The sequence below is a fragment of the Pleurodeles waltl genome, chromosome 4_1, assembly GCF_031143425.1.
Source record: "Pleurodeles waltl isolate 20211129_DDA chromosome 4_1, aPleWal1.hap1.20221129, whole genome shotgun sequence".
Lineage (NCBI taxonomy): Eukaryota > Metazoa > Chordata > Amphibia > Caudata > Salamandridae > Pleurodeles > Pleurodeles waltl.
This window is the reverse complement of record NC_090442.1, coordinates 390,543,575-390,570,763: the sequence shown is the minus strand read 5'-3', so window position 1 is coordinate 390,570,763 and position 27,189 is coordinate 390,543,575. Positions and strand designations below refer to the sequence as shown.

Genomic DNA, 27,189 nt, shown 5'->3' with positions numbered 1-27,189 from the left:
TAATAGCATTCCGTTTTGTGCACCTCTGAAATTTCAACCTCAGGCAGGTGGATAAATAAACAAAATGATTACATCTGTGATGAGGGCAAGCACTTATTTGTGGAAACACACAACTTCTGCCCAATTAAAACATGTGCTCTTGGCTCCCAACATGTGGACGGAGCCTAAGCCCCTCTCTAGTGAGTATTCTGAAAATCAGGTGGTGAGGGAAAAAGGGTCAGGACCAGTTGCGCATTGTGAGCATAAGCAACAGTGTGTAGGAGGAAGGCAGAAGGATCCAATAATCCTGCCCAATGGTCTCTCTGGAATGAATCACTAAACTGAGGAAATTATTAAAGTCTTCCTAGAAATTCCAAGCTGCAAATAAGTCTGATTTGGAACCTTTCCCCTCCCCCATATTCTTCCATCAGAGAACCTGAGCAGAAGGCCTTCTCAGTGATGAGATCTCTACAGTCACAGGCCATTGGGTGAGCATACACAAAGGCCATGTTCTACTGTGTTTCCTCTGCCACTCACCATATGCCTTGTGAAATATTCCATCCAACTGCAAAGGACGTCAAGCAGCTTTCTAAGACATCCAGGTGGCTGATGGACTTTCGTTGCCTTCCTCAATGACAATACTTCTGAAAAATGGTAGATAATAGATGAAGGATGTTGGATGAGAGATAAGGAATGATGGGTGAGGGATGAGAAAATATGGAAGAATAATGAAACTTAATGGATGAATAATGATGAATGAACATTGGTGGCTGAAGCATGATGAAAAATGAGTGAGGGATGACACATGAGGAATGATGGACAAGGGATGGTAAGTGAGAGATGAGGGATGAACAATAAGAGCCGAGGAGTGAGGAATGAGGCGTGAAGATATATGCAAATGGATGGCGTAAACTTGGTAGCTACAGCTTGGAAACAAAATCATCTGCACTTTTTAGAGCTTAATGATGGTGCATATCTAACGAAGGAATTCTTAAGAAAGCAGCTTTTTTTGTCAACTCTGCACCCTAAAGTAGGAGCTATTTTTACCTGTAGATCAACTCGGTATGGTGCTGCTACGGTGGTGCGACAGTGTGTTCATGCTGTATCAGGGCTTTGACACTGCTCTGGTTCCAATGCACAGAACGTGTTCAAGAAGCCTCTCAAGCGCTCACAGTTTCCAATGGCATGGGGCCGACAGTTCACTGCTGGGATGGGAGCACTGTGACATCACTACTGCTATGTAAGGACCCGTGATTTGTGGGAGAAAATAACTTCAATTTAATGGTCCATACATTATTTACTTACTGCTGGAGCATTCTGCCAGCACTCGATTGTACTCCTCTAACCTATTGAAGTACTCAAAGAATTGTTAACACCTCTGCATATTAAAATCCTTGTCTTGAATGTATTCATAAATCAGATCTTCAAGTTACCAATAGCAACACAAGGCACATTCAGTCAGTGTACTTGTTGTTCAATGAAATAACATTTACGTGTATCATCTCTCAATCGCATTATGTTGAGGTTTGCCAAAGGAGGTTTTTTTTAATGATACTTCTACCCAGAAATACATTAGGATGATTTGCCCAATGACCATTCTAATAAAACCACTGCTTTATTTTGCAAACTATTTCCATCTACTAATGGCAGCATTAATGGTTTTGAGGCATGGCAGAATATTGTATACAAATACACAGCTTATCTAAAGGAACATCTAAAACTATAACTCAGGCCCTAAGTCTGATTTCCCCTCAATTTCGTGTAGTTTGAATACATGTGCATGGTTCCTCATTCGGCAAGGAGCCTCTCGGGACAATAAGAGTCTGGGCACAGCCACCATTTAAGCAGTTTGGCAGGTGTAAAATGTAAGCTAAATCATTTTTTTCTAATAATTTTGCGATCTGCTATTTTTTTGTACCATAGCATTTACAAAGTGCTGTATTGCTGAGCCGATGCCCCCAAGCGCTCAGTTAGAATCGGATTCCTTACATCATTCTGGAGTATGTAGTTTGAAGAGTGAAGGATGTAATTTATCTTCTGAGGAGTTGTTGGGTGATGGCGTAAGGGTCACTGCTGTGCTTCACTCATGGAGCAGCGAACTCCAAGCTCCACGCAAACAAAGTATGTTACCAAGAGTGTGAGATAGAAGCAGCAGCGCACTCACCTACGAAAGTTGTGTCTGCGTCATGTGATAAACGGATTAAAACGTGCTGACGTCGTCAAGTCTGCAAGGATTGGGGTATTTTAAGGGGTTCCCAGAAACATCTCGGAATGGAGTCCTCAAATTTCAGCTGGGAGGGGAGGTTTATAGACCAATAGAAATGCCATGTGAATGTTGGATATCCGTTTACTTTAGTTCAGTTTAAGTTTAAATGTAAGTTTCTTTGTACGGCGCCTATGCCGGAAAAACAAACTTCTAGATGCATAACTCCAATATACGAGACTACTAGATTATGCAAAATACAGTGTCAAACATAAGACACAGAAAACGAGAAGAAATATAGAACAACTTTTTTTTTTATATATATATATATCTATTAGCAATGGATTAGCCCTTTTTCTGCAGAAATTTTCTTTTAGTTTAAGACTAAAGGAGGAAGGCATAGAGGTGTTGGAAAGTCCAGAAGTTCAACACCAGCTACATTGGGCATCTTGTCACCAAACTTCTGACAACTCTACTTAAGTGGTGCTCTAGATTATTTTGTGTATTGAAAAAGTTTTTCATATATTTAGGGCTAAGCCCTTGCACTGATTTCGAAATAAATGTAAGGGATCTAGAGTGAATTATCCCTTGAGTCGGCTGCCGATGAAGAATCTTACATCCTTCACATAGGTAGGCAAATGTATGAGGCAGCACATTACTCTCATGGCATGTTTTGAATGGATCTGGAACTCATTCAAGTTTTGTTTGGTGGTGCATAAATAGATATATGACAGACACAGTGAGCTAGAAAAGACCACCACATAAATTAACAAGATTAAATGGAAGGCCTGTGCCAGAGGGGACACTTTTGACAGATTAAATAAATGGTAGTGAGTGACTTTAGTCTGTGCTTCAATTTGGTTGTCAAAGTACAGAGAAGGATCAAATATCACTGCCAATGTTGAACTGATGGGGATGATAGGGGAGTATCACCTTGCTCTGTGCATCAGAATCCCAAGCTGGTTTGCTTAAGCACAACCAATAACATTTCTTTTTTATTAGTGTTTAAGCATAGCAGTGGTATAGTCATCCATGCCATAATCTCTGTCAGAAGACTTTGCCACGATAAGACACTCAGCTTGGGGATCTACTCAAGTATGTGTATTTTTGCATGCACGGTACCAAAGATCATACGCTGAAATCAGGTGTGTAAGGGGAATTGTGTAAATGTTAAACAGAAGAGGGAGAGCACAGTCTTGGGGACACTGCAAGATAAGGTTCAGGAGGTTGATCTAATTTGCACCCCCACGCCGCTTCGGACCACACTGAGAGCATTGAACTAGCAGAGATTTGCTTTCTCCTGTACTGTATTCTTGCATTACTTTGTGCTTTCTGAATGTTTTGTAACCGACCAAATTCTAAGTCAGACTTTGTAGTTGGACAATTTATATTATCTATATGCTAACCCATGGGTAAAAATTCATGGAGAATAGGTGCAGCATCGTCATCTAGGCACACCTCTGTCATGACCATTAGATCAGGCGAGGAGACTGATATCAGTTAAAATAATAGGGCCCATATTTATACTTTTTGACGCTAAACTGCGCTAACGCAGTTTAGCGTCAAAAAGTTTTGCGCCGTCTAACGCCATTCTGAAGCGCCAAGCGGGCGCCGTATTTATGGAATGGCGTTAGACGGCGCAATCAGACCGGCGCTGCCTGGTTTGCGTGGGAAAAAACCACGTAGACCAGACAGCGCCGGCGTAGGGGGAAAATGGCGCATGGGCGTCTTAAAATGGGGCAAGTCAGGTTACGTCGAAAAAATCGTCTTAACCCGACTTGCGCCATTTTTTAACGACGCCCATCCCCCATCAACATGACTCCTATCATTGTAAAGATAGGAGTCATGCCCCCTTGCCCAATGGCCATGCCCAGGGGACTTCTGTCCCCTGGGCATGGTCATTGGGCACAGTGGCATGTAGGGGGGCACAAATAAGGCCCCCCTATGCCACCCAAAAAAAATATAAAAAATAAAAAATTATACTTACCTGAACTTACCTGAATGTCCCTGGGGTGGGTCCCTCCATCCTTGGGGGTCCTCCTGGGGTGGGCAAGGGTGGCAGGGGGGGGTCCCTGGGGGCATGGGAGGGCACCTGTGGGCTCATTTTGAGCCCACAGGCCCCTTAACGCCTGCCCTGAGCAGGCGTTAAAAAGTGGCGCAAATGCGCCGTTTTTAGCCACGCCAACTCCCGGGCGTCTCTTTTGCCCGGGAGTATAAATACCACGTAAAGGCCTGGGAGTCATTTTTTAGACGGGAACGCCTCCCTTGCATATCATTAACGCAAGGAAGGGGTTCACGCTAAAAAATGACGCACATTCCGGGAACTTTGGCGCTATTCGCCTCTAACGCCATAGTATAAATATGGCGTTAGTTGGCGTTAGTTTTGCGTCGAAATTGCGTCAAAAAAAACGACGCAATTTCGGCGCAAACGGAGTATAAATATGGCCCTAGATGTCCAGGCTATGCCCATTTTTGGCCTTGTCTTCAGCAGTATACAAAACAGGAAATTACTAGATGTGAGTGGTAGTTTGGAGTACATAGAGGGTGAAGCAGTAAGGTCAGGCATAGAAAAGGAAACACAAGTGGGGTAACTTTCTGACCCAAGAAAGCTAAGTAGAGATTTTACAAGATGAGAAAGAAACAGTGACATGGGTGCTTGGGAAATGAGCTTAGAAGTAGGAGTATAGCAGTTTACTAGGTGTTTGAAATTAGGTAAAAGGTGCCCGGAGTGGAGGAGAGCTTAAATACCTAGCTAATGGGTGGAGTGATGAAGAGGAAAATGAGAGGATTGAGATAGGAACAAAGGAAGCTATAAGAGGGCGAGCTGTAGGAGAAGTAGGAGTTTTAAGGTATGTGTCATAGGGCAGATGAGAGGGTATGGGAATGTGGGCGAGGAAGGTAGATTTTAGTTCATGAAAAGATGATTTATTATTATGAATGGAATCAACACCTGTTGTTAAGTGCAGAGTGTGAAAAGGTAACATGAGTGATTTATCCAGAAGTAATTCTAAATTAACATGCTTTGGGATTATTATCCCTGAGTCAATCAACGCGTATCTGAGTTTTTAATTTAGAGTTAACAATCCTCCCATGGAGGTGACTTCTCTTGTGTCCGACTAGGCAATGCCAGGCTTTTCCTTGCTCTTGTGAACAGGACTAATGTACATTGGAATTAAGGTGAGCATTTCAACATACATTGACCAATGGCCTATGGAGAATGGGATATTAGTCAAAGGTTTCCGCTGGCAGGGCCACCTGAGGCTCTATCAGCAGAAACATGGCTCCTCCTTGTGAGAGGGCAGTTCTGAATATCTGGTACACACAGATTCTTTGCTTTTGGATCACCTGTTTTTCGACCTTTTATTGTGAGGGAGCCTCATAGTTTAGGACTTACCCACAGTAAAGTCATGGTAAAATGGACTGCACATGTTTACTTCTGGTGTTGCCTTGTTAAGCTAAGGCTGCTGTGACACAGCAATGGTAGGAGGCTGAGGGCTGGTTACACATGATCACATGTGCATATGAGTATGCACCCATGAGAGAGCTGCATGGGGGGATTCCTGTAGTGCACAGCCCAAGAACTGTCCCCAGGCCCAGTGGGCCACACCCCAGGACCAGGTCAACTGTTTCCTTTACTCCCCCTCAGGACCAGTTGGGGGAAAGACTGGGCTTTTGCACAAGCAGAGCGCACTGCTCAGAGAGAGAAAGGCACCCAAATGAAAAGCTGGTGCAGGGAGTTAGTGAGACTGGCTTACTACCAAGCTGTGGACTTTCAAGGCCAAGAGGCCTGAAGAAAGTGCTCTAGTTGACAAGTGCTCCTCACCAGGACCAAGATTGCCCAGATTGGCCCACGGGCCCATCAAAAAAAGGTGGAGGGGTAGTGCCGTCACACTCTCCTGTTAGTCCTGGAGGGCCAGCACCGCATCTGCCCGCAGGAGCAGGCAGACACAGAAGAAGACACAGAAGAAGAGGCAGGGAAGTTTCAGCACCCCCCCCATGTGGCCTGCAACCAGGCAGCCTCACCAGCTTCTGCCCACCAGAAGAGGCAGAATTCCAAAGCATGGAGATGAGTGCCGGCTCCCGCTGCAGCACTCGTGTATGCTGGCCGGGTGGGGAGCCAGCGGGAGCGGCCGAGGGTGGGCTCCCTGCCCTGCTCCCCAACATCACCTACCTTGTGTGGGGTGTCCAGGTGGGACCAGACACCCCAAAGTGAAAGAGTTCACTGTGGCGCGAGGCCACCAATGATGAAGTCACCAGAGCAGCTCTCCCCGGAGCAGTGGGAGAGCCTCTCATCGAATATGCACAGCACTCCTGGAGGAGCGCCCCATAATGCATTGCGGGCCAGCCAACAGTGTAAAGGAAAAGCCGTTTTTGGTGCAGTGGTGACCCCAGGAGGGCGAGGTCACCACCAAATTGTTTCCAAAGTGCCGGGGGAGCTGCAGGAGAAGCGCAGCCTCTGCCCAAGACGTTTCCAAATGTCCCTACCCTCAATCACCCCTCAAGGGTTTCAATGTATTTTCAAGATCAGTCCTAGCTAGAACTTTTGTTCACTGTGGAGGAACTGTGCCCTTTAGGGGTGAAGATAATGGCTGCAGTCCTCGTGCCTGAATGTGAATAACAATGGCTTGCTATAAGGGTGAACACCCCCTGGGAATGAAAGGCTGTAATGACATGTATTTTTACAGAAATGGAGTCCTGTAGGGACTGTGGGTAAAGTGCTGCAAGTTGTGCGGAATGTGATTAAAAATCCATGGCAGAAGCATTGTGGCCAATGACGTGACATGTGTATGGTCCTATGAAAGGTACCCTCTAGGGGGAAAGATGGTATTACAAAACAGCTAATAGCCCAGTGATGTCCTTTAGGGACCTTGTCAACTCTGCATCATGTTATGTTGAATGCTTCAATGTGGAATATAATGAAACTGTGCCAACACCCTTTAGGGATGTGGTTATACTGTGTAGATCATGCTGAGGGTAATCTTAACAGCCCAGATCATTCCAACATGCCTGTATAGGTTTCTTGTTAATGCTGTATTTGAGTAATGAGACTGACAACCTCTAGTGATCAAAGCAGATGTACTTTAATGCCAGTATTAGGTGTTCTCACTCCAACTTACAGTCACATATTACATTGGAATACAAGTGAATGTTTTGACATGTGGGTTGCTAGATTATATCTACCTTTGGGAGAGACAGGAATGATTATGCAATGTCATCCAAAAGCAATTCCATCAGCTTGTGTATATTTATAAAGTGTCCATTGATGGTTCACCTGTTTCAATGGCAAGTGACTTTCGAGCTTTGATATCATGAGGGATATTCAAAGTGCTACTGCCTTCTCTACCATCATTATGAGACATTGGTAGTGGTGGTGGTAGTGTAATAACAGTAATGAGAGATAGATTTTTCTTTTCTCTACCCTATGGAGAGAATTTCTACTGAATAAAGTTCCACCAGTCCCCTGTAATTGGAGTCCTCTGCCTCCTCCCTATCTGTGAGATGTAGGGAGGGTGCCTGCACATATGTGGGTAACATTAAGATCAAGTGTGAGTCGTGTGAGTTTGCTTGAGAGAGTGAGTGGTGGGGTCCATTGGACTGTGTATAGATACATGAAAGATGGTGACTGGCGTTGTGTAGGGATTTATGCAGCCCTTCCCCTCTTTCTGTCAGACATCTGCAGCCTTTAATGGTATGGTTTACAAATGTAAATTTAGAAGTTTGTGTAAGTTTATGTTTGTTTTGGAATTCACAAACTCCTATTGAATAGTAAGTTTATGACTGTGGAGACTAGGCAGTTGGGGCAGTGAACTCTGCACATAAAAAGATACAACATGCCTATCTTGTTTATGTGCGGAGTTCTCTGACCCAACTGCACAGTGGAGTAATGAAACTCGAAGGCCCCCTCTTCAGAAAACACAGAGCCCCCCCCGGGACTCACTCAGGCCAGGTGCTGTGCTGTGGGGGCCCCATGAAGCTCGCCCCCACCATCCCCGTGCTGCAGGGGCTGTGGGGGCCTTTATTATGCCACTGCAATTGCGGAATCTTCTCAATCATAAACTTAATATTGAATCAGAGTTTGTGAATTCCAAAACAAACATAAACTTACACAAACATTTACCTTAGTGAATCAGGCCCTAAGTATCTAGACTTCTGTCTGAGGCTGATACGCATTCCTGCTGAGCCAGCTAACACTGACCCAGGAGAAGTTACATTAAGGCTTGATCCCTGCACAAGCTTATCACTCAACAGTCATTCCTTTCCAGAATTCGAGGATCCCCCTCCCCATGATTCAAAAGGGGCAAGAGCTTTGGTTGGACAGGATTGACCATTTGTAACGTGTTCCCTGACTAGTGAGTGCATCCATCCTCATAATCTCCTCCATTAAGTCAGCAGGACAGCTGCACAGAAATTTAGTGTGATGGATGAACCACCATTCCGTGTTTCTGTGCTGCCCTGTCTCCAGCTCTTTTGTTAAGCACATGCACAGGTGAAGCCTTTATTTGGGTGCACAACTCTTCCTGCACAAGATCCACCAAATGCAGATGTGTATGCATACATACTTAGTCAGTGTGACCCTTGTTGCTTAGACCTATACAAAATCATAGGGGAAAGCCCTGGTAACCCCACTATACCTGGGCTAACCAACATTACTTTTACAAAACGGGTATACAGTATAAATACATATATATTATTCGTCACAGTGAAGTCATTAATTGATCAATGGAAACATTTTTTTAATTCTGGTATTCATGCTTTATGTGAATTTATATTTGTCTCGCTCTGTCTCGCTCTTCCTCTAAAGCAACAACACATATAACATACAATATTGACACAATTCATGACAAATGTATACACAAATATATACACATCACGTCACACAAAAATATACATCCCAATTTAAAAAAAGCACGTACTGAGTGCAAAAAGTATTGCACTGAAAACGTCCAACAAAATTCGTGACTGTGGGCTGCCAAACACTTTTTCAAGAGCAGTCCTCCAAATGAGGTAGTGGTGATTAATACCTTCACTGGTAAATAATTGTTCGTACTGATTAGATGCGGTGTAATCCTATATCATAATCTCTTAGGTCATAAATTCATTGCACTCCTCAAGTTGTTGGTTACTTGAGGCCCTGGCCTATTGCCAGTTCCCTAAACCTCACACACTATGTGAGGAGTCCTTGTCCGCCCATTCCTATCAACATATGTGCTGAAGCATTGCTGAACTAATAGTGACCTTTCTCAACTCTTCACCCAGGAAATGTCAATACATGATTTACTTAAACATGCCTCCTGGTAAAGAAAGAATTTATAGATCTCCAGATGTGTGGTAATTGTTGGTCCATTCCCCACATCCTAGTTCCCTGGAAAGAGTGCCTCTGTATTCCATACTGAGAATCAGAAGATATCTTGCAACTAAGAATCAGGTGTGTGTCTTAGATGAGGCACCGTAAAATATTAAATATTGAACACGTTCAAGCAGATACACCTGCAATCATATAGTTGTCAAGGAGAGCCTGCTTCATGCAGGTAAGTCCCAATCACAGTATTCACATCCTCACTTATGTAATTAAACATTTGTGTAGGCAGTTGAAGGAGATCGAGGTATAACAGTAAAATCTATTAACAGCTTCTAATTGACTACTTCAATTCCTTCTAATAGTAGCAGCCAACAGATTATAGAGCTCCTAGACCTGAAAAACATGGGGCACAAACAAACATTACTCTGAGATTGTGCATATCCCCAGGTCCGAGAACGGAATACTGGCTGTCAGTAAATACCAACAAAAGACCCACTCATTCCTAATTTTAACAAGCATTGGCTAAGCCAGTATGTTTATCGCTCACACTAAAGCGAAGAGAAAATCAATGACTGCTGCAGTGCAAAACCAATACAAAAAGGATAGCTTGCATATGCAATACATGGCTGAGTGAAATATTTAAATGTGTGATGGCAGAGCATACTTATCAGCGGTAAAATAGTCCATTGTGCACTCTAATAGAGGTAGGTATAAGGATACATCTAACCAGGCAATAGAAAGAATGTGTGACTAAAATACTCCTATGGGCTGATCCAAGATCTGACTGACAGTGTCTCAAGCCAAAGGCTAAAGATTCCTGAGCTGAAGAAGCCACTGGCTGAAGAAGACTGAGTCAAAGTCCCTTCAGATACATCTAAAATACAATGTATTTGTCACAGGCACAACTCAAGCCAAACCTAAAAGTAGAACCATTTGCTCCAGTAATAAAGGTTGCCAGGAGAAGCAACACTAGCAAAAGCTTGGGCTCTGGCCATATGTTCTGCACTTAATCCTGCCAGATTGTGAAATACTTTGCCTAACCACATTTGTTTCTCAAAACTAGGTCTTCACTTCTGAAGCATTCACATTAATGATCAAATTACTTCGTGTATAGTTTATGTTTTTTTTATGTTTCTACTCCAGATTCCTTCTCCATCGTAATAAATGTATCCGATTTGTAATTACCCTAGCCAAAGGCACTTACAGTTTACAGTAAAAAATGTCTACCAGTACCAGGAAAGATGTGGTAGAACGGCATATATTGTACTTTTCAGCCTTAGTTTCCTTACAATGAATCATAAAAATGGTGCTGAATCGGAGTTGATTCTTATGTATGTATATTCGAAAAATCTTATTTCCCATGTTTGTTAGATTTGAATCTGTTTTGCTAATACAGCAAGATGTTTTTCTCTGTTATCACAATGCCTTTATTTTGCTTTGGTCTGATAGCACTGCATTCACTTGATTCGTGTGCATTTTGATGTCCTTCATTTGGCAAAGAACAATAACATGCCTGCACTAAAACTAACTAATACAACACATGCACCTATAAACCATGTGATATTACACTTACTTGCTGAGTCACGGAGTGTTCCTTGTATTGCCTCCCACTACCCTGCTAATTCCTCAGACCCATCTGCTGTCTCATGCAATTGACAGCCACCTTCTAGGGCAGTTACTTCTCAGTCTTTCGGCCAGCGCCACCACCTTCCTAAAAATGTATATGTAATGCTGCAGCTGCACGAAAACTGCCTTAATAGGAACAGTTTTCATGTGATTCATCTTGATAAATATTATTGATGGTTCCTTCCAGATGCCTGTTGTAGGGGCCCTGCAGCTGGGATCTGAGGCCATCGCTCGCCCATGACATGAATATTTAGTAAAGTGCAATCTTAGCTGCAGACATCTTTCCACCATCCCTGCTGTGCCTTTCTTAACCTGTACATCTAGCAAAGATTGTTTACTGTCCTAGTGTGCTTGTAAATCTACAATTTCCACAACTTTTTCCAAGGAAATTACAAGGCTAGAAGGCTCACCTTTCAAGACACTTTTAGATCACGCAAAGTTTTTAACAATATTACTGGCCTACTGTGCTAAAAATGCACGATTTTATCACTATATTGCCACTAAATGCTCCTGCCTAATGTCGTGAGGTACGCGCCAAAAAAAGTAAAAAGACGTATTGCCCCACTCCTGCCATACTGGCACACTCCTGGTTATGACCTAGGACTAGATTGCTGCCAGGCTCTACCAGCCTTCCAGAGTCATTGGCCTAAGAGGTGACAAACGCCTAACTAGTGACTTATTCAGCTTGGTACTAACTGTCCTTTGAGGGGCGCCTACCATTTTATCTAGCTGTCTTTTGATGGCTTTTTTCTGTCTGTGTCTCCTTCATCCAGTTCTTCTTAGTACTTATCCTATCCTGCATTGCTCCAAGGGATAAGAAATTTATACATATCAGAAAAGCTGATCTGTAGCTATGACAAAAGTTTCTGCAACTGCACAGACATTAATGTGGAACATACATGATCTTGCAAATGTAAGATGAATTCTATGCTGTTTCAATTTTTTTCTACATTGATTCTGAAGAAGCATGGAGAAAGAAGAGCATATTTTTTGCACCACAACCAATACCCAGGCTTCTCCAGTCAGCAGTTGTCACCTCAAACCAACTAAAGGTGGACCATCCGCTCTTCACCAATACTGCAGAGAGCAGTATCGACGTGGTGAAATATTACCTCAGAATGAGGGACAACTATGGAGATCAGCATTTGCACACAAATTAGTATTTGTGCACCAATTTCTACGACCTTTCTGCATTCACATTCATTCCCGGTTTTCAAGGCAAAATGCGGAGAGGGATAGATCAGATGTACTTACAGGTGTTCCCCCTGAACTTGTAATCCCTTTATGGGCGAAAAGTCCTGTTTGCTCTTAAACTGAGATTTCCTCAAAACTTGCAACGTGGACATTAGTCTTAAAAAATACCAGTACAAACATTCTGCTGTTTTTCAGTTCCTTCATTCAGCCGTATGAAAAGGCTCGCTCTAGTGCTGAAAGTGTGCATTTAAATGATGTAACAAGTACTATGCATGCACAGTGCAGATGTGTGTGTGCCCGTTTGCAAGTGTTAAAATTGATCCTTATCATACATTTACACGCTTGATTTTCTTCCCTTTTTTAGGAAATGCAAGATCTTCTTCTAGCTAAGATGAAAGCATTGGATAGCTACCAAGAGACCAACGTTTCTCTACAAAATGAGCTTAAATTTCTGAAAGAAATGCTTGATGAGGAAGAGCAAAAGTAAGAAAATTCAACTCTGTTTATTCACTGTCTTAGTCACTTTACCTAACATGGTTAGACCAACATTAATTTTTCTGAAATTATCAAACAAAACGGAATATCTCTTTATATGTCATGTTAAATGAGTAATTATGGAATTACAAACCACACTTGATCATTTTGTGTTCCGAGCCATATCTCCCTTCATGGACATTCTCTGGTTACTTTGGTTGGAGACTGCAAGGGCCCAACTCACAAAAAGACTTCTGACTCATGAAGTGCACTTGATGGAATCTCCACACTTGGTGGAGTCTCCACACTGCAGTGCTCACTGCAGAGATTCTTCCCCAAGTGTGGAGACTCCGCACTCATAACTTTAAGAGTCTTAAGTCCTTTGTGAATCGGGCCCCAAATTTCTATCTGGCATGACTCCCCCACCTACAGAATCATTTTAAAGGTTTCCTTCAGCTTCTAACTTCCCCTCCTGAGATACTTTTTAAGTTGAGTGCACAAGCGCTTTGACCTGTTGTAAGTATTGTGGGCTTTTAACCACTCCCACTGCACGCCCATCACTTTCACTCGTTCGTCGGCTTGCCTTTCAAAAATCCTTTGTTATCATCGGTAAATGCTTTACGTTTGTCCCTCCTTGGGGCAGTTTTGTTACCACCTTGCAGACTGCCTCTGTTGCATAGATAATTGCACAATTGCCAATACGTTTGACTGTGAGCAAACTTTTTTTTTCCATTTGTGTCTCTCCTTCGCGCTCATGCTCATGGCGGCCATGGCGCTTTGAATCGGTTTGCTTATATCTACTGTTTGACTTTTAATTTTCAATTTATGTGGCAAGAAAAGTCCAATTCGGAATTTACAATGCCAGTTGCTCTAACTGGAGCAAATACGAGACCCATTGCATTGCAAATGCTTGTTTATTATTATTTACGAGCAATGGGCTTAGAAATATATTCACATTCTGTTCCTTTAGGCATTTGTTGAGAGTTTTTACAGAGCACGTAGAAGGCCGATGAGCAATAGAGAACTTCACAGAGGACAGCTTAACAGTAACGCAGCTCTGCACCAGCCTCTAAAATTACATAGTTAATTAAATATAAAGATTATTATACAACGTTACCATTTGTTATACAAAGGTGAGTGAATAATCCTATCTTGTTAGCTTTATAAAGCTGCCTGTAAGGTCTTCCCCTAGCATCTGGCTGGATGCTTAAGTGTTGTAGGATGCTGCTCAGCAAATACAATGTAGATAGCCATGCTCACAAAAGGGAATAGCGGATGGAACCGGTCAATGGGCACTAGAGAGAGGATGGAGGAAAGCTGTGGTCCAGAAAGAAGGTTTTAAGTTCTCTGTAAAAAGTGGGAAGAGCAGGAATAGTGCGACTTAGGGCAGAATGAGATACCAGATTCTAGTAGGACATCCAGTGTGAGACTGATTCAGTCTTTTTTTTTATTGAAGACGTGGATTACCAAGAGAAGGATGTCAAACCTCTAAATTGTAAACTTTTTTGCTGGGTAATCAGAATATTCAGACAGTAGGAGTTTGGTACGTTATATTTTGTTACATTACATGTATTTGTATGGTGCACAACTCACCCAAAGGTATCCTGGTGCTCCAGCAGGAGCTAAATGGGCCAAGCCAGGATTGGGGTTAGGTGAACATCCAGGTTTCTTTCGGAATGTCATTAGTTTCTTTTGGAATTCAAGAACTGAGGAGGAGGCACCGATCTGCAGTGGCAGGTCATTTTAGTCTTTAGGAGCAAGGTAAGAGAAAGCATGGCTTCCTGATCCGGTTCTGAGTATGTGGGTGGGGGGGTGCAAGTAGGAGTCTGTATGCATGGAGGAGTCTGGTAGGTTTGCAGTTGTTGAGGTCCATGGGGCCAATGTTGTACAAGGCTTTGTATGTGAGGAATTCGAAGAGTGCCAGTTTTTAGACTGAGAGCCAGTGGAGGTCTTTGAGATGCAGGGTGATGTTAGTGCGGGGTGTAAAGTTGAGGGTGAGCCTGGCTGCTGAGTTTTGTATGATCGTTATTATTCTGGTCAGTTGAACATTGATTCCAGCATAGAGTGCATTAGACATGCCAATTTATAAGTTTATCTCCATCAATTGGGAGCAAACATAAGGAAATGTAGAGCAGGGGTGATATGACAAAGTCATTGGTCCCTGAGATAAGAAATGCTGCTGTGTGCAAGGAACATTTGAGAAGAATGAGGTCAATTTGATGGTGTGCGCCCTGAATATCAAATCAACAATATCGATGGGACAGAATATCAAGGACAGAATATCAAAAATAAAATATTAACAGGTAATTAAGTATAAACTTTCTATACCTAACTTCACATTTATGTACCTAAGTGGTACATAAATCTTCAAGGTACGTAGTTGTGGAGTTAGGAATATTAAATCTATTCTTCCCTATATGCACTTACCTTTTGATGTTTTGTTCCCTGATATTCTATCCTTGATATTAGTCTGCTACAAGAGAGAATGCTATTTCCATAATCAGGTCTGGAAATTACCATAGCTTAAACAGCATCTTTTAGGTCCTGTAGCGGAAGGAGAGGGTCAATCCCCTGTGTAGATCTGAGCTGAAAGTTGGCTTTCTTGACCATGGTATTGATTTGCTTTTGAAGTTGCCCAATTAACCAGGGTAAAATGTAGTGATTTGTCACTTTTGATGATGATCGGAGTTCAACCCAGGATCTGGGTGAAGTCTAGCCATTTCTGAACCAGGGTCCATGAAGCACAGTTGGAATGAAAGGAGTAAAAACTCTGTCTTGTTGGGATTGAGTTTGAGAGGTGAAGCAAACATCCAAGCTTGAATATCATCGAGAATCTAGGCTGCAGCAGTGATATTAAAAGAAGAGGATATCTTCAGGTACAGCCAGGAATCATCAGCCTATTGCTGTATCAGATAACAGACTTCTTGATGATGTCACCCAATGATTCAATATATAGGTTAAAGAGTGCAAGGGCCTTAACATTTTCCTGGGGAACATTCTGACGAACAGGGGCAGGGAAAGAAAAGAAGCTCTCAATTTCCATAAGTTGCACGTTGTTGGCCAAAAGGATGTAAAACTGTGAAGGGCCATGTCTCCAAAGCCCATAAATTCCTCCAGCCTATTAATGAGGATATCATATTTGACAGCATTGAACGCCGCAGAGAGGTTAAGTGGTATTAGCATTTATGAATCACCTTTGTCAAGAAGGTGTAGGGAGTCATCAATGATTTGCAAAATAGCTATTTAAATGCTGCATTCAGCTCTGAAAGCAGACTGAAATCGTGGAGAAGGTTGTTTTAATTAATAAATTGTTTCAGTTGATCGTTCAAGCAACTTTCCATAATTTTAGCTAGAAGGTAGAACGGAGACAGGGTGAATATTGCTTGGTCCATCTGGATCAGCTGGTGATAATTTAGTGAGAGGCTCCACATGGTTGATTTTTAAACAGTAAGGTAGTACTCGTTGAGAGGTTGAGGGAAGTTGATAAGGTTCACCCAACAATGCACAAGATCTATGTGCAGCTCTTCAGTGAAGTAGGATGGTAAAGGGCCATCAAAGCCGTTTGAGGTTTTAATATTGCCAATGATGTGGAGAAGTTCTATTTTGAGAGATTTCTTAGAAATAACACATTCGTTCTGTGATTTTCAGTGCTGGTGTTGTTAGAGGAGTTAGGAAAGGATGGTATGAATAATTGTGGAAGTCAAAAAGCCAGTAGGCTCATCACATTTCTTTTCTAGAACATCTATACAAACATAAGCTGCAGGTGTTGTGTGACTTTTGACAATCTCAAAAGACTTCATTTGTACAGGAAGTAATTCATATTATTTTTCTTCACTTCAAACGAAATAATACCCTTCTAATCACAACCTATTAAAGAAGAGAATCATAAAAAGATGAGATACAGACACAGGGGGTCATTCCGACCCTGGCGGTAAATACCGCCAGGGCCGGGGACCGCGGGAGCACCGCCAACAGGCTGGCGGTGCTCCCTTGGGCATTCTGACCGCGGCGGTTCGGCCGCGGTCAGAACAGGAAAACCGGTGGTCTCCCGCCGGTTTTCCGCTGCCCTGGGAATCCCCCATGGCGGCGCAGCTTGCTGCGCCGCCATGGGGGATTCCGACCCCCTCACCGCCATCCTGTTCCTGGCGGTTCCGCCCGCCAGGAACAGGATGGCGGTGAGGGGTGTCGTGGGGCCCCTGGGGGCCCCTGCAGTGCCCATGCCAATGGCATGGTCACTGCAGGGGCCCCCGTAAGAGGGCCCCACTTGGTTTTTCAGTGTCTGCATTGCAGACACTGAAATACGCGACGGGTGCCACTGCACCCGTCGCACATCCTCCACTCCGCCGGCTCCGTTTGGAGCCGGCATCCTCATAGAGGGCTGTTTCTTACTGGGCTGGCGGGTGGCCTTTTGGCGGTCGCCTGCCAGCCCAGTGGGAAACCCAGAATGACCGCCGCGGTCTTTTGACCGCGGTACGGTCTTCTGGCGGTTCCCTCCAGGCGGGCGGCTCCCGCCGCCCGCCGGGGTCAGATTGTCCCCCACAGTGTTTAAATCATTTTAAGGTGCATATTGAAGTGGCTGGTGCATAACCTACATTTTATATCTGTAGCACCCTGTGCTTGGTATAATCAATGATCATGTGATCAATATTTTGTAATGCAAAGTGATGAAACCCTAAAATCTTTTTCTTCCCGTTTCCCTGTGCAAAAAGTGCTAAAACACACAGCCATTTTCAGCATGGCCTATGCCTTTAACCCACCAATCCCCAAATCCTATGACATTTTTGAATTAGGCCTTCCCTCTTATAAAAGTGCCCTTTCCAGTGCATAATGTAATTCACTTTCATTCTCCATTATTTGACATTCAGAACCTCATGTGATTTTCATAACTTGACTGTAATAGATCCTAAAACCAAGGACCCTAACTAACTTAAAAATTTTCTTCGAGAGGGAAACACCCGGAAGAACGAGTCCAGACCCACGAGGTTGTGGAAAACGAAAGCGAAACAACGCTTTCGTTTTCCACGACTCCCTGGTTTCGGTACCTTAACCATGCATGTCTGAACAACGTACATGCGTGGTTAAGGTACGCGGTGAAGTAGGAGGTAAGTTGGGCTGGGACTGGGGCTGTTTTGGGGGGTTAGAGGGTTGGGGGGGCTGGGGGTGATTAGGGTTTACGAGGAGGCAGGGTTTAGGTTATAGGGGCGGGTGGGGACTCTGGGTATTTTTAGTTTTTGGGGTGGGGTGGGGTCTGGGGGTGATTACAGTTTGGGGGGGTCAGGGTTTAGGTTTAAGGGGTGGGATGGGGTGGAGGGCTGGGGTGGAAGCATGCTGGGTCGTGCATGCTGATTGGTAATGCCTTTACCAGGAATGTGTTTACAATGGTAAAATCGTTGCAAACACATTCGTGGTAAAGGAATTAGTGTTTAGAACTAGGGCGTTGTTCCGGCCTCGTTGTTGAGCCACGGGTGGTTTAGGCACCCGTGATTCCGACATATAACCCTTCGAGAGCCACTACAGATTCCAATACATTCCTGATCAGAGTCACTGTTATGTCAGGTTCAATTTTGACCCCCAGATGTTGTGCAAACTGCCGAAGACCTTGCTTTCAAAAATTCCTCTAAATGTGGACAAATCAACTGCTTACGCTTCTAAGTGCCACTATCAGAACCACATCTTTACCGGCTAAAAAGACTTTTCCCCGTCCCTTATCTTATTCAATTTCGCAGGGGAGTAACAGAGGCAGAAGAGGGAGAGGTAACATATTCTTCTCAAGTTTCTCAAGCATGTCCAAGAGTGCACGGACCCTTTCCTCCTCTGTGATCCTGATTCCATTAATCTCTCATTCATGTATTATGTTCCTACAGTCGTCAGTAAAATAGGATCTTAAGTACTGTCTTTCTCTAAATTGTCATTAAAAAGCAAATGAAAAATGTTAAAAATCCAATGTCATTATTCACTACTAAATAACTTCTTAATTGTAAATATTTAAAAAAAACACCTGTGTGTCAGGTTTCTTTGATACTCTTGAATCAAAGGATTTTAACTTCACACTTTCCTATATGGTCCTTGGTTCCAGAACTCCACACTTGACTGAGACTTCAAAGACAGAATCAATGATCTCTTCTGGGAGATTTGGATTTTACCACAAAAGGAAAAGGTCATTCGTTGTTTTTTTTTCTTCAAATTACGTTTTCTGCTAATTGGATATAAATATTACAGGGGCCTGCTAGGATTGGAAGTCTGACCATTTTGAACAACATGACATTAGAAAACCTAGCCAAAATCCCCTAGGGCCAATTAACCCTAGTTATCCGGTCACGCAATTGAACAATCACTGGAATGTAGGAAAAAGAAGCCTTTTTAATTACTACAGAGAAATAGTTCTCTATCACCAAGAAGGCATAGTCTACTTTATCAAGTGAGTTGTTATCTTCTTAAACGTCTACCATTCCAAGCCTAGAAGAAGGTCCCTATCGTTTGATTACATTTCTAAAAGAAAAGCGAATTAATGCGTACAGGACGTGCTTCTAAAACTAAAAGGGCACAGTGGAGATATAGCCATACTTATTTGATTGATCTGACCCACCATTGGCAGATGGATTGGATGCCAGGCAGCTAACTTTATTTTTCCCCACAATATCCAAAAGTTTAACTAATGCAGGTCCTGTAACCATGTATTGACACTAACTCCTCCATATCTTGCCGGTTTAGAATATTCCTACGATCACATATCTTCATTGGGTTCAAAAGCATCAAACTATATTTGATATATTAATCCTGTAATCAGGATCACTCTTCTAGATTACCGAAATCAAAGTTTTGGTCTCTGGGTACAGATAGAGGGCCACATCATCAGCAGAGAGCTGAATGTTGGAAAACCCACCCAGTTCAGGGCACTGTATAAAAATAATAAAGGGGATAAGCAGCCCTCCTGCCTCTTGCCTTTCTTTACACTAATGTTGGCACAGGCATTGTCTTGAAAAATCTAATTTGAAGTGCTCCTTTATCAAAAGAACAAAGCAAGCTGGTGAACTGCAGTGGTGGGGTGGGGGGAGGTCATATAAACTTAGTGTAAAAAGCTAACAAAACCCACTTCACTAGCTCAAATGTCATCCCTGCATCCATGTGTGAAAGAGCCGGCAGGGATTTGACCGTTTGAAAATAGTCAATAGCCTAAAGTATTTAATGGCGGTTTCTGGCCAATAAATGACCTTGAACAAATCCAGTTTGCTCTTCTTGTACTACACAAGAGACCTGGTATGCCTGCCTATGAGCAAATCAACTTCTATTGCTTAAATCTTGTGGTTCTCAAGATTTTCTTCAGTGTGACCCCCATTTCTTTATAGTATGCAAGGTACGGTGTCTCATGATCCCTCCTATCTAATTTTCAACATAACTCCATCCGTTTTGCCGTATAGTTTTTCGATCTGGCCCCACCAGTCGACTGTATCACAACTTTGTGCTGAATCCACTAGCAGTCTAGACCTGTATGTTTCAGAGACGTAAACCTGAAAAATATAAAAGCCATTCCGTTTCTGTTCTATGGCTGGGCACATGCGCCACTTTGATTTCAACAGTACAATACTCACAGCTGAAAATATTCCCTAATGAGTTACTGGTGAACTTGAAAATACCACATGAGTCTGGAGCCATTACACCAAAGACTGCGGCACTGATGCTCTCCCACATCCTCCTTGACCTGTAAGAGTATGCGAAGAGCTTGGTGTAGACCCCAGTGCATGCTACCAACCACAATGCATCCATAGACCCATATTACACCACTGTTGGTTAAGGGTCTAACTATGGCGCAGTTGCAAATAGGAGAGAAACGTATACCTAGAGATCAGTAAATTAGTGATCGATGAACTTACGTTTGAATTGCTTAAAAAATTAAAACGCTAGATTATTATATTAGTGTGAAAAATGCTTAAGGACACGAAGCTGCAACAGACTAGCCCTCTAGATTGAAAATGAACTCTACATAGCCAACTCCAAACGAGCAAGATCACACAAGGCATCAGTTCGTGAATACACGGTGAGCTGCCCACCTACGCTCACTTGCGAATTGTTCCGAGCCTTAGGGGAGTCATAACGTGCACTCTGCAGAGCTTGATACAGATAGTGATAGCTCTGTGGAAATAGAACCAAAATATCTTATGGCAGCTAAGGAAGTTTGCCTTGTTCTTCTTCAATAATAGTGACAAATAACACCAACATTTTGGCTGCAGTGTATATTAAAAGGACAAGTACATTTACAGGCTGACATTTTGTTGTTTATTTATATTTCTGTTTTTGCTCCTTTATGCCCTCTCGGTGGTAGATAGCTAGTCTGGTCTCACGATTTCACGACGTTCATGGAATCAGTGGCCCAAGTGATATAAGAGGCAGCCTGTTCCCTTCGGCTGTAGATGGCATGCAGCGCTCCTTCAGCCAAAGGCTTCAAACAAATGCAGTCTATGGCATTACCAAAGTACGAGGAGCAGGCCATTAGACAGGCACAGCCATTTCAGGCCGCCATGAATACGGTAGAGATGATGACAACTTCATCCAGCATTATCTTGAACTGAAATCACACTGAAAAGGACAGAGCAGCATCCTGCTCTCTTGTCAGAAACCCCTTGTTGGTGGCCCATCTGGAAGAAAACGACCAACCCCAAGGCTGTTTATGATGGGCCTCATAGATAAGGCATGGCGTTCCCCAGCACGATTAAAAATAACAGTGTCCCTCACACGTCCCACTGCAGCAGGGACATTGTTTTTTTGTTTGCCTTTTTCAGAGCAATCTCCTACTTTGAGAGTTTTTCAGAAAAACAAAATAATGTCCATTGGTGTGCCATGACTTGGAGTCTTGTGGCATAAATTCTTTGAAGGCTGATAGAGGCTGGGTCACCACCACAGCAGCTAGCAACCGACCCATTGAGCTCCAAAGTTGGCTGCCAAACATCTAAATGATTTTTGGTACAGTGATGATAGCTGCAGCCCAGGTGTCACCTTTACTTCCTGATGTAGTTTAAACGTATTCAACCAACCACTGCTTTGCCAACATTGGATAACTAGGAAAGAGAAACCAAGACCCTGTGCACAGTGTGTCCATATTAGGGTTTAATGCAAATTTGGGGAGTCACTGTACCCTTGCACCTGGGATATCCACTGCCAATCCTTCAGCCTCGCAGGCAGCAGGAGCCGTTCTAAACATGGAGCTATGGTTGACAGAGACACAGGTCACCTGAACCTAAAAATACTTGCTCCATGGGCCTAACGCAGGCCCCTGCAGTGCAGGGAGGCCCCTATTTTCATGGGGCCCACAATTCATCATTGGGGGCCACTTTCAGCCCAAGGCCAAGGAATATCTGTGAGATATTGGAGACTTGGGGCACCTCACCTCATTCTGTGGAGGGGGGAGGTCATCATTTTGTGTTACATCACTGGCTTGCTGCGTTCAAAGGAAAGAAGGTCATTGCTTACCAAGGGTCTAATGACTGGAGCTATGGGCCTCTTGAGACCTGACAAGTGAAGTTAAGCTTTCACTGTTTTGTGAACCCTAAATAAATTGTGTTTGATAAAAATAAATGTTTTAAAAAATTGGGACTCTACTACTATATCCTATACGTTTATCTATGTTTTTATTTCTGACTTTTGGGGATTCACAAAGAGTCTGAAAAATGCGTTTGAAAATCTACAGTTGATATTACCCAAAAGTATACATATGTATAATCCAAAAACATTGTGTGGATTTTCCAATAGGTGGAGATTCAGCAGGGACTTTCCACTTTCTCGCCCAGGAAAATATCTTATTCCTAATTTTAAATGGGGTAATAATAGGTGCCTTTTCGGAGAAGGAAACTGCCTGAAAAATCTTTATGAACAACCATATATATATATATATATATATATATATATATATATATATATATGAATATCTGTCTATTAACTGAATTTTGACTGACCACCCGGACTCGTGGAATGTGGCAATTATTGTCCCCATTCACAAAAAAGGAGAAAAGAGCTCCCCAGGGAATTACAGACCCAGTAGCTTATTAGACAACTTGTAAAAAATATTTTCTTTCCAGCTGCTATTCAGACTAAAACATTGGATAACGAAAAACCAGGTCTTAAGCCATCTTCAGGCTGGATTCAGGGACAAGGTCAGTACCATCGACCAGGTCTTCCGCTTTATTACCATCAAGTGGAAGATCATAGACGCAGATCAAGGCCATCTATTTGTGGCCTTTGTCGATTTGAAATCTGCGTTTGACCTCGTCCCGCGCACTAAGCTGTGGGAGGTCCTGAGCAACACTGGAGTTCCGGGTCCCATGATCAATATTATTAAAGGTCTCTACTCTGACAATTGTGCCAGAGTTCATTGGGGTCCTGCTGGTGATCTGACCCCAGCTTTTCCAACAGCCCGTGGTGTGAGGCAGGGGTGCGTTCTTGCGCCTACCCTGTTCCTTCTGTTTATTAATGCATGTATCCCATACCTTTTAGATTGTCATGGCGAGGCCCCTAGTTTGGGTGGGCAGAAGCTCCCATGTCTTTTGTTTGCAGATGATACCTTGCTACTCTCTCGAACTGCTACGGGCCTTTCCAGATTGCTCTCTAAGTTCACGGAGTTTTGCAAGGATCATGGTTTGGAAATCAACTCAGCAAAAACAAAATACATGGTCTTTGGGGATAATAGGTGTAAAATGAAGAGGCCTGTATATCTAGAAGGCGTTTCCTTGGAAAGAGTGGGCACTTTTGATTATCTAGGCATTAAATTAGAAGACTCACATCTTTGGCATGCCCACCGTCAGAAATCTCTACTGTGCTTGAAGCAAGGGCGGGCGGCATTTTAAGATTTGCTTCTAGATCTCCCAAATTTGCAATGTCTCCCGCCCTGGAAATATACAAATCTAAAGCGGGGGGGCTCTATATGGTGCTGAACTTTGGGGCCATTGTAATTTAGCGAATCTGGCAAAGGCAGAAAATCAGTTCCTGAAAATGCTGCTAAAAGTTCCCTCCAGCACTCCATCTCTGCCCATCCGAATGGACTTAAACCTTTTTTCAATCTCGCAGATTGCCGCCTTAAGGCCCCTGTTGTTCTGGATCCGGTTATGGTCAACAGACGCCCTTATTCCATTTCGATGCGGGCTTCTTAAACTGGTAGGCCGCAATCCTATTATCAAAACCAAATGGTGTGCCTATGTTGAACGGTCCTTAACTCACCTCGGTTTAGGGTCCTATTGGCAGGATCCTTCCTCCATTCCTAAAAATGCTGTGCAGTTGCTGAAGGATGGCTTTTGGCATAATGTCCAGATTGTTCAATTTGCTAAGATTGTCCCGTTGTCTATGTCTGATAGTTACTTATCAGTCAAATGCCATTACGAATTTGAGCCCTTTATGGACGTAGCACTATCTCCATTCGCACGTGCCCTTTTATCAGATTTAGAATAGGGCCTCTCCCTTTGTGCTCCCTAACGTATAAATGGTCCAGATACACCAATAGATCTAAGTTCTGCCCGATGGATTGCAAAAATGAAGTCTGTTTCACATGTTTTTTTCCATTGCCATGCATACCACAAACAAAGAGCTCTTTGGATTACCCCCCTTCGCAAACATATAGGTGTCAGGTCCTGCTTACATGCTGAGAGAATTTTAAAATCTGATTCATCTGTCCAGATAGTTTTACCAGTGGCAAAATTCCTCGAATCAATCTGGCGCCATAGATTAGCAATTTTAAAGAATAAGACTGGGTAGCTAATTTTTAGATTCATTTATGTATATTTATTGAATTTCGATGCATGATTTTAGCTGTCAATTTGTAGTATTATAGATGTTGTCTCACTATATTATTGACTATTTATGGACTTTGGGAATTGGTCTCTTGCTGAGTGGAACTTTTTATTACTGGAGACATATATTTCATGTTTATTTTGTTTGGATCTTAACTTCTCTCAATTTTTTTTAACTTTTTCATTGTGCTTTTATCTTTAGTGTTTCCTTTTTTTTATAATTCGATGTGCATTGTACTTTTATGGTATGTTTTTACCTACCGAAATAAAGTTAAATGATGATGATGACTGACCACCCCCTGTAATGACCCCTTTCCGTCTTCTGCTCTAAAATTATAAACTATGAAACATTTACCGTAATGGCAGATTTTTATGTGATTTAAGTGCACTGTGCAATGCTTAATGTCATTTTGCTCACCTAAGTTAGGATTTAGGTGAGCTAAAATGGTTTTGCAGAATGCTCCTGATTTAGAATGCTCATCTTCACGGGCACTCATGTAGAGTGGCCCAGATTTCTGCATGCTGATGCTGGGTGCCAGAAATTCCAATAGCTGTTGATATCTCCACACGTAAATCAGGCCAATATGAGGCATCCGGATGAGTAGACTTCAATCCCATGGACCACTGCATGCACCCCAGGGGTGCAAAAGGCGTTTGTGCCTGCTTTGCACCCCCCCGGGGCACTTTGGTATTACAAAAGAGGGTGCAGGCGCTTGTGCGGCTCCTTCGGTAATGCCAGTAGCGCTGGTGCACCTATAGCGTCAGTGCTATCATCAGATTATGTTCCCTCTTTTCCATGAGGGAGTTGCCCCTTGCAAATGAGTGAATTCCTTTGCCTCTGTGCCCATGCCATAATATAGACATCGGCACAGAAGCAAAGAGGCTGACAGGAGACGTACTGACAGTGCACCACCTCAAAGGTGGAGCTCTGTCAGTGCACCCCCTGATGGCAGCCCTCTGGAGGAGAGAAAGGGAGTCCTATGGACCTCCCAGACATCCCCTTACAGGTGGGTGCAGTCACTCACTGCACCCACTTGCTAGGGGATCTCTAGCCCCCCTTAAAAGTGCAGGCGCATTGACGCCTGCACAGTGAAAAAAACAGAGTGGCTTAAAGCAGCCGCTCCATTTTTCACTTGAATGCACTGCATTCCGTCAATCGACTTGATATGCCTAGGTGTTGGTCCCGTGCTCAGTTTGCCATAGGACTCATGCTACACCCTACTGACAAGCCCTAGATAAAGTGACACCATTCTGTGGTTACTTGTTCTGAAGGAGGCCACGTCTGGTAGCTCAGGACAGACTGATGATCCCACGAGGAGCAGGGTTGGTACTGGTTTGCATAAGGTGGTCCTTTGTTTAGGGTAGCATTGAGAGCAATGATGAGTAATGTGGCTCCTAATGATCTCCAGTATCTGAGGTTAATTAAAGGATTCCATCCATCACCTTGCTGCTGTTTTCAGTCATCTGCACTGCAGAATCACAGTTCAAAAAGGTCAGAAACAGAAAATGAATCACCACAGTGGGATACGTAGTATAGTCCAGGGCACTGTGAAGACTGCTGCAGCCATGTCCCACAGCTGCTGGAGTCTTCTCTGAGCTGCCAGGGCTACTGAAGAATAGTAGAAAATACGGACATGGCTTGAGTGAACCTGCATGTAACAAAGAGTGTTTCAATTAACTTTAGCACCTGTGTTGATTCAAGTTGGAATTTCTGTAGATCGTTGTTAAATATAGAATCTTGGATACTGTTCTCATGAATTCTCTACTAGTCAACTAGTATAATATGGCAATTATAAACCAGCAGCCTATTTACAGGTGAACCTGAACACTCCTCACATGTAAGAGGCCTACCAACAGAGTGATAAACACACGAGTCGTATTTTACCCCAAAGTGGACAACAATGCACAATCAACATGAGAAACTTTTCATATTAATTCCTGATTCCTATATTGTAGGCATGCTGCTGATCAACTAAGTACGGGCAACTGGGCAATGGAATTGACTCCTTGTTGAGTGACTGTGTTCTAACAAAGCTATAGTTTCTTAAGGGCTCTCACTGATCAGTAATGGCCTTTTGCCTTAAAGAGGAAATAGGATTGCAGGGAAATCATGTTTATGACTCCCCTCCATTTTAGGACATCCTCATTTCTCATCCATACTTCTCATCTCTACTTTTCATCTATCATCCCTACTGCTCATCCATTACCCCTACTTTTTTCTGTAGTTCTCTTCTCATCCCTGTGTCTTATCCATCATCCTTACTTTTCATCCATCATACCTACTTTTCATCCATCACCCGTACTTTTCATTCCTCATCCCTGCTTCTCATCCCTACTTGTCATTCACTATCCCTACGTCTCATCTATTATCTCTGCTTCTCATCATTCATCACTTCTTCTCATGCCTCATTCCTGCTTCTCATCTCACCTTCTCATCCATCATCCCTTCTTACCCCTACTTCTCATCTATCATTGTTATTTCTCTTCTCTCCCATCTTCTGTACTTCTCATCCATCACCCCTACTTCTTTCTCATCCAACATCCTGAGTCCTTACCGCTACTTCTTATCCAGTTTCCATACTTCTCATGCATCACCTCCTATCCTTACTCCTCATCCATCCATCCATTCATCATCCCTACTT

At 43.1% G+C, this 27,189-nt stretch overlaps 1 protein-coding gene across 1 annotated transcript in view; it reads left to right on the top strand.

The window, feature by feature from the left end:
* LMNTD1 (lamin tail domain containing 1) overlaps positions 1-27,189 on the top strand; it is a 1,007,849-nt gene that overhangs the window by 821,576 nt on the left and 159,084 nt on the right. The window contains exon 9 of the mRNA XM_069228593.1: positions 12,667-12,785. Within this exon, the coding sequence (XP_069084694.1) occupies positions 12,667-12,785 (119 nt within the window). The remainder of the gene's footprint in view (positions 1-12,666; positions 12,786-27,189) is intronic.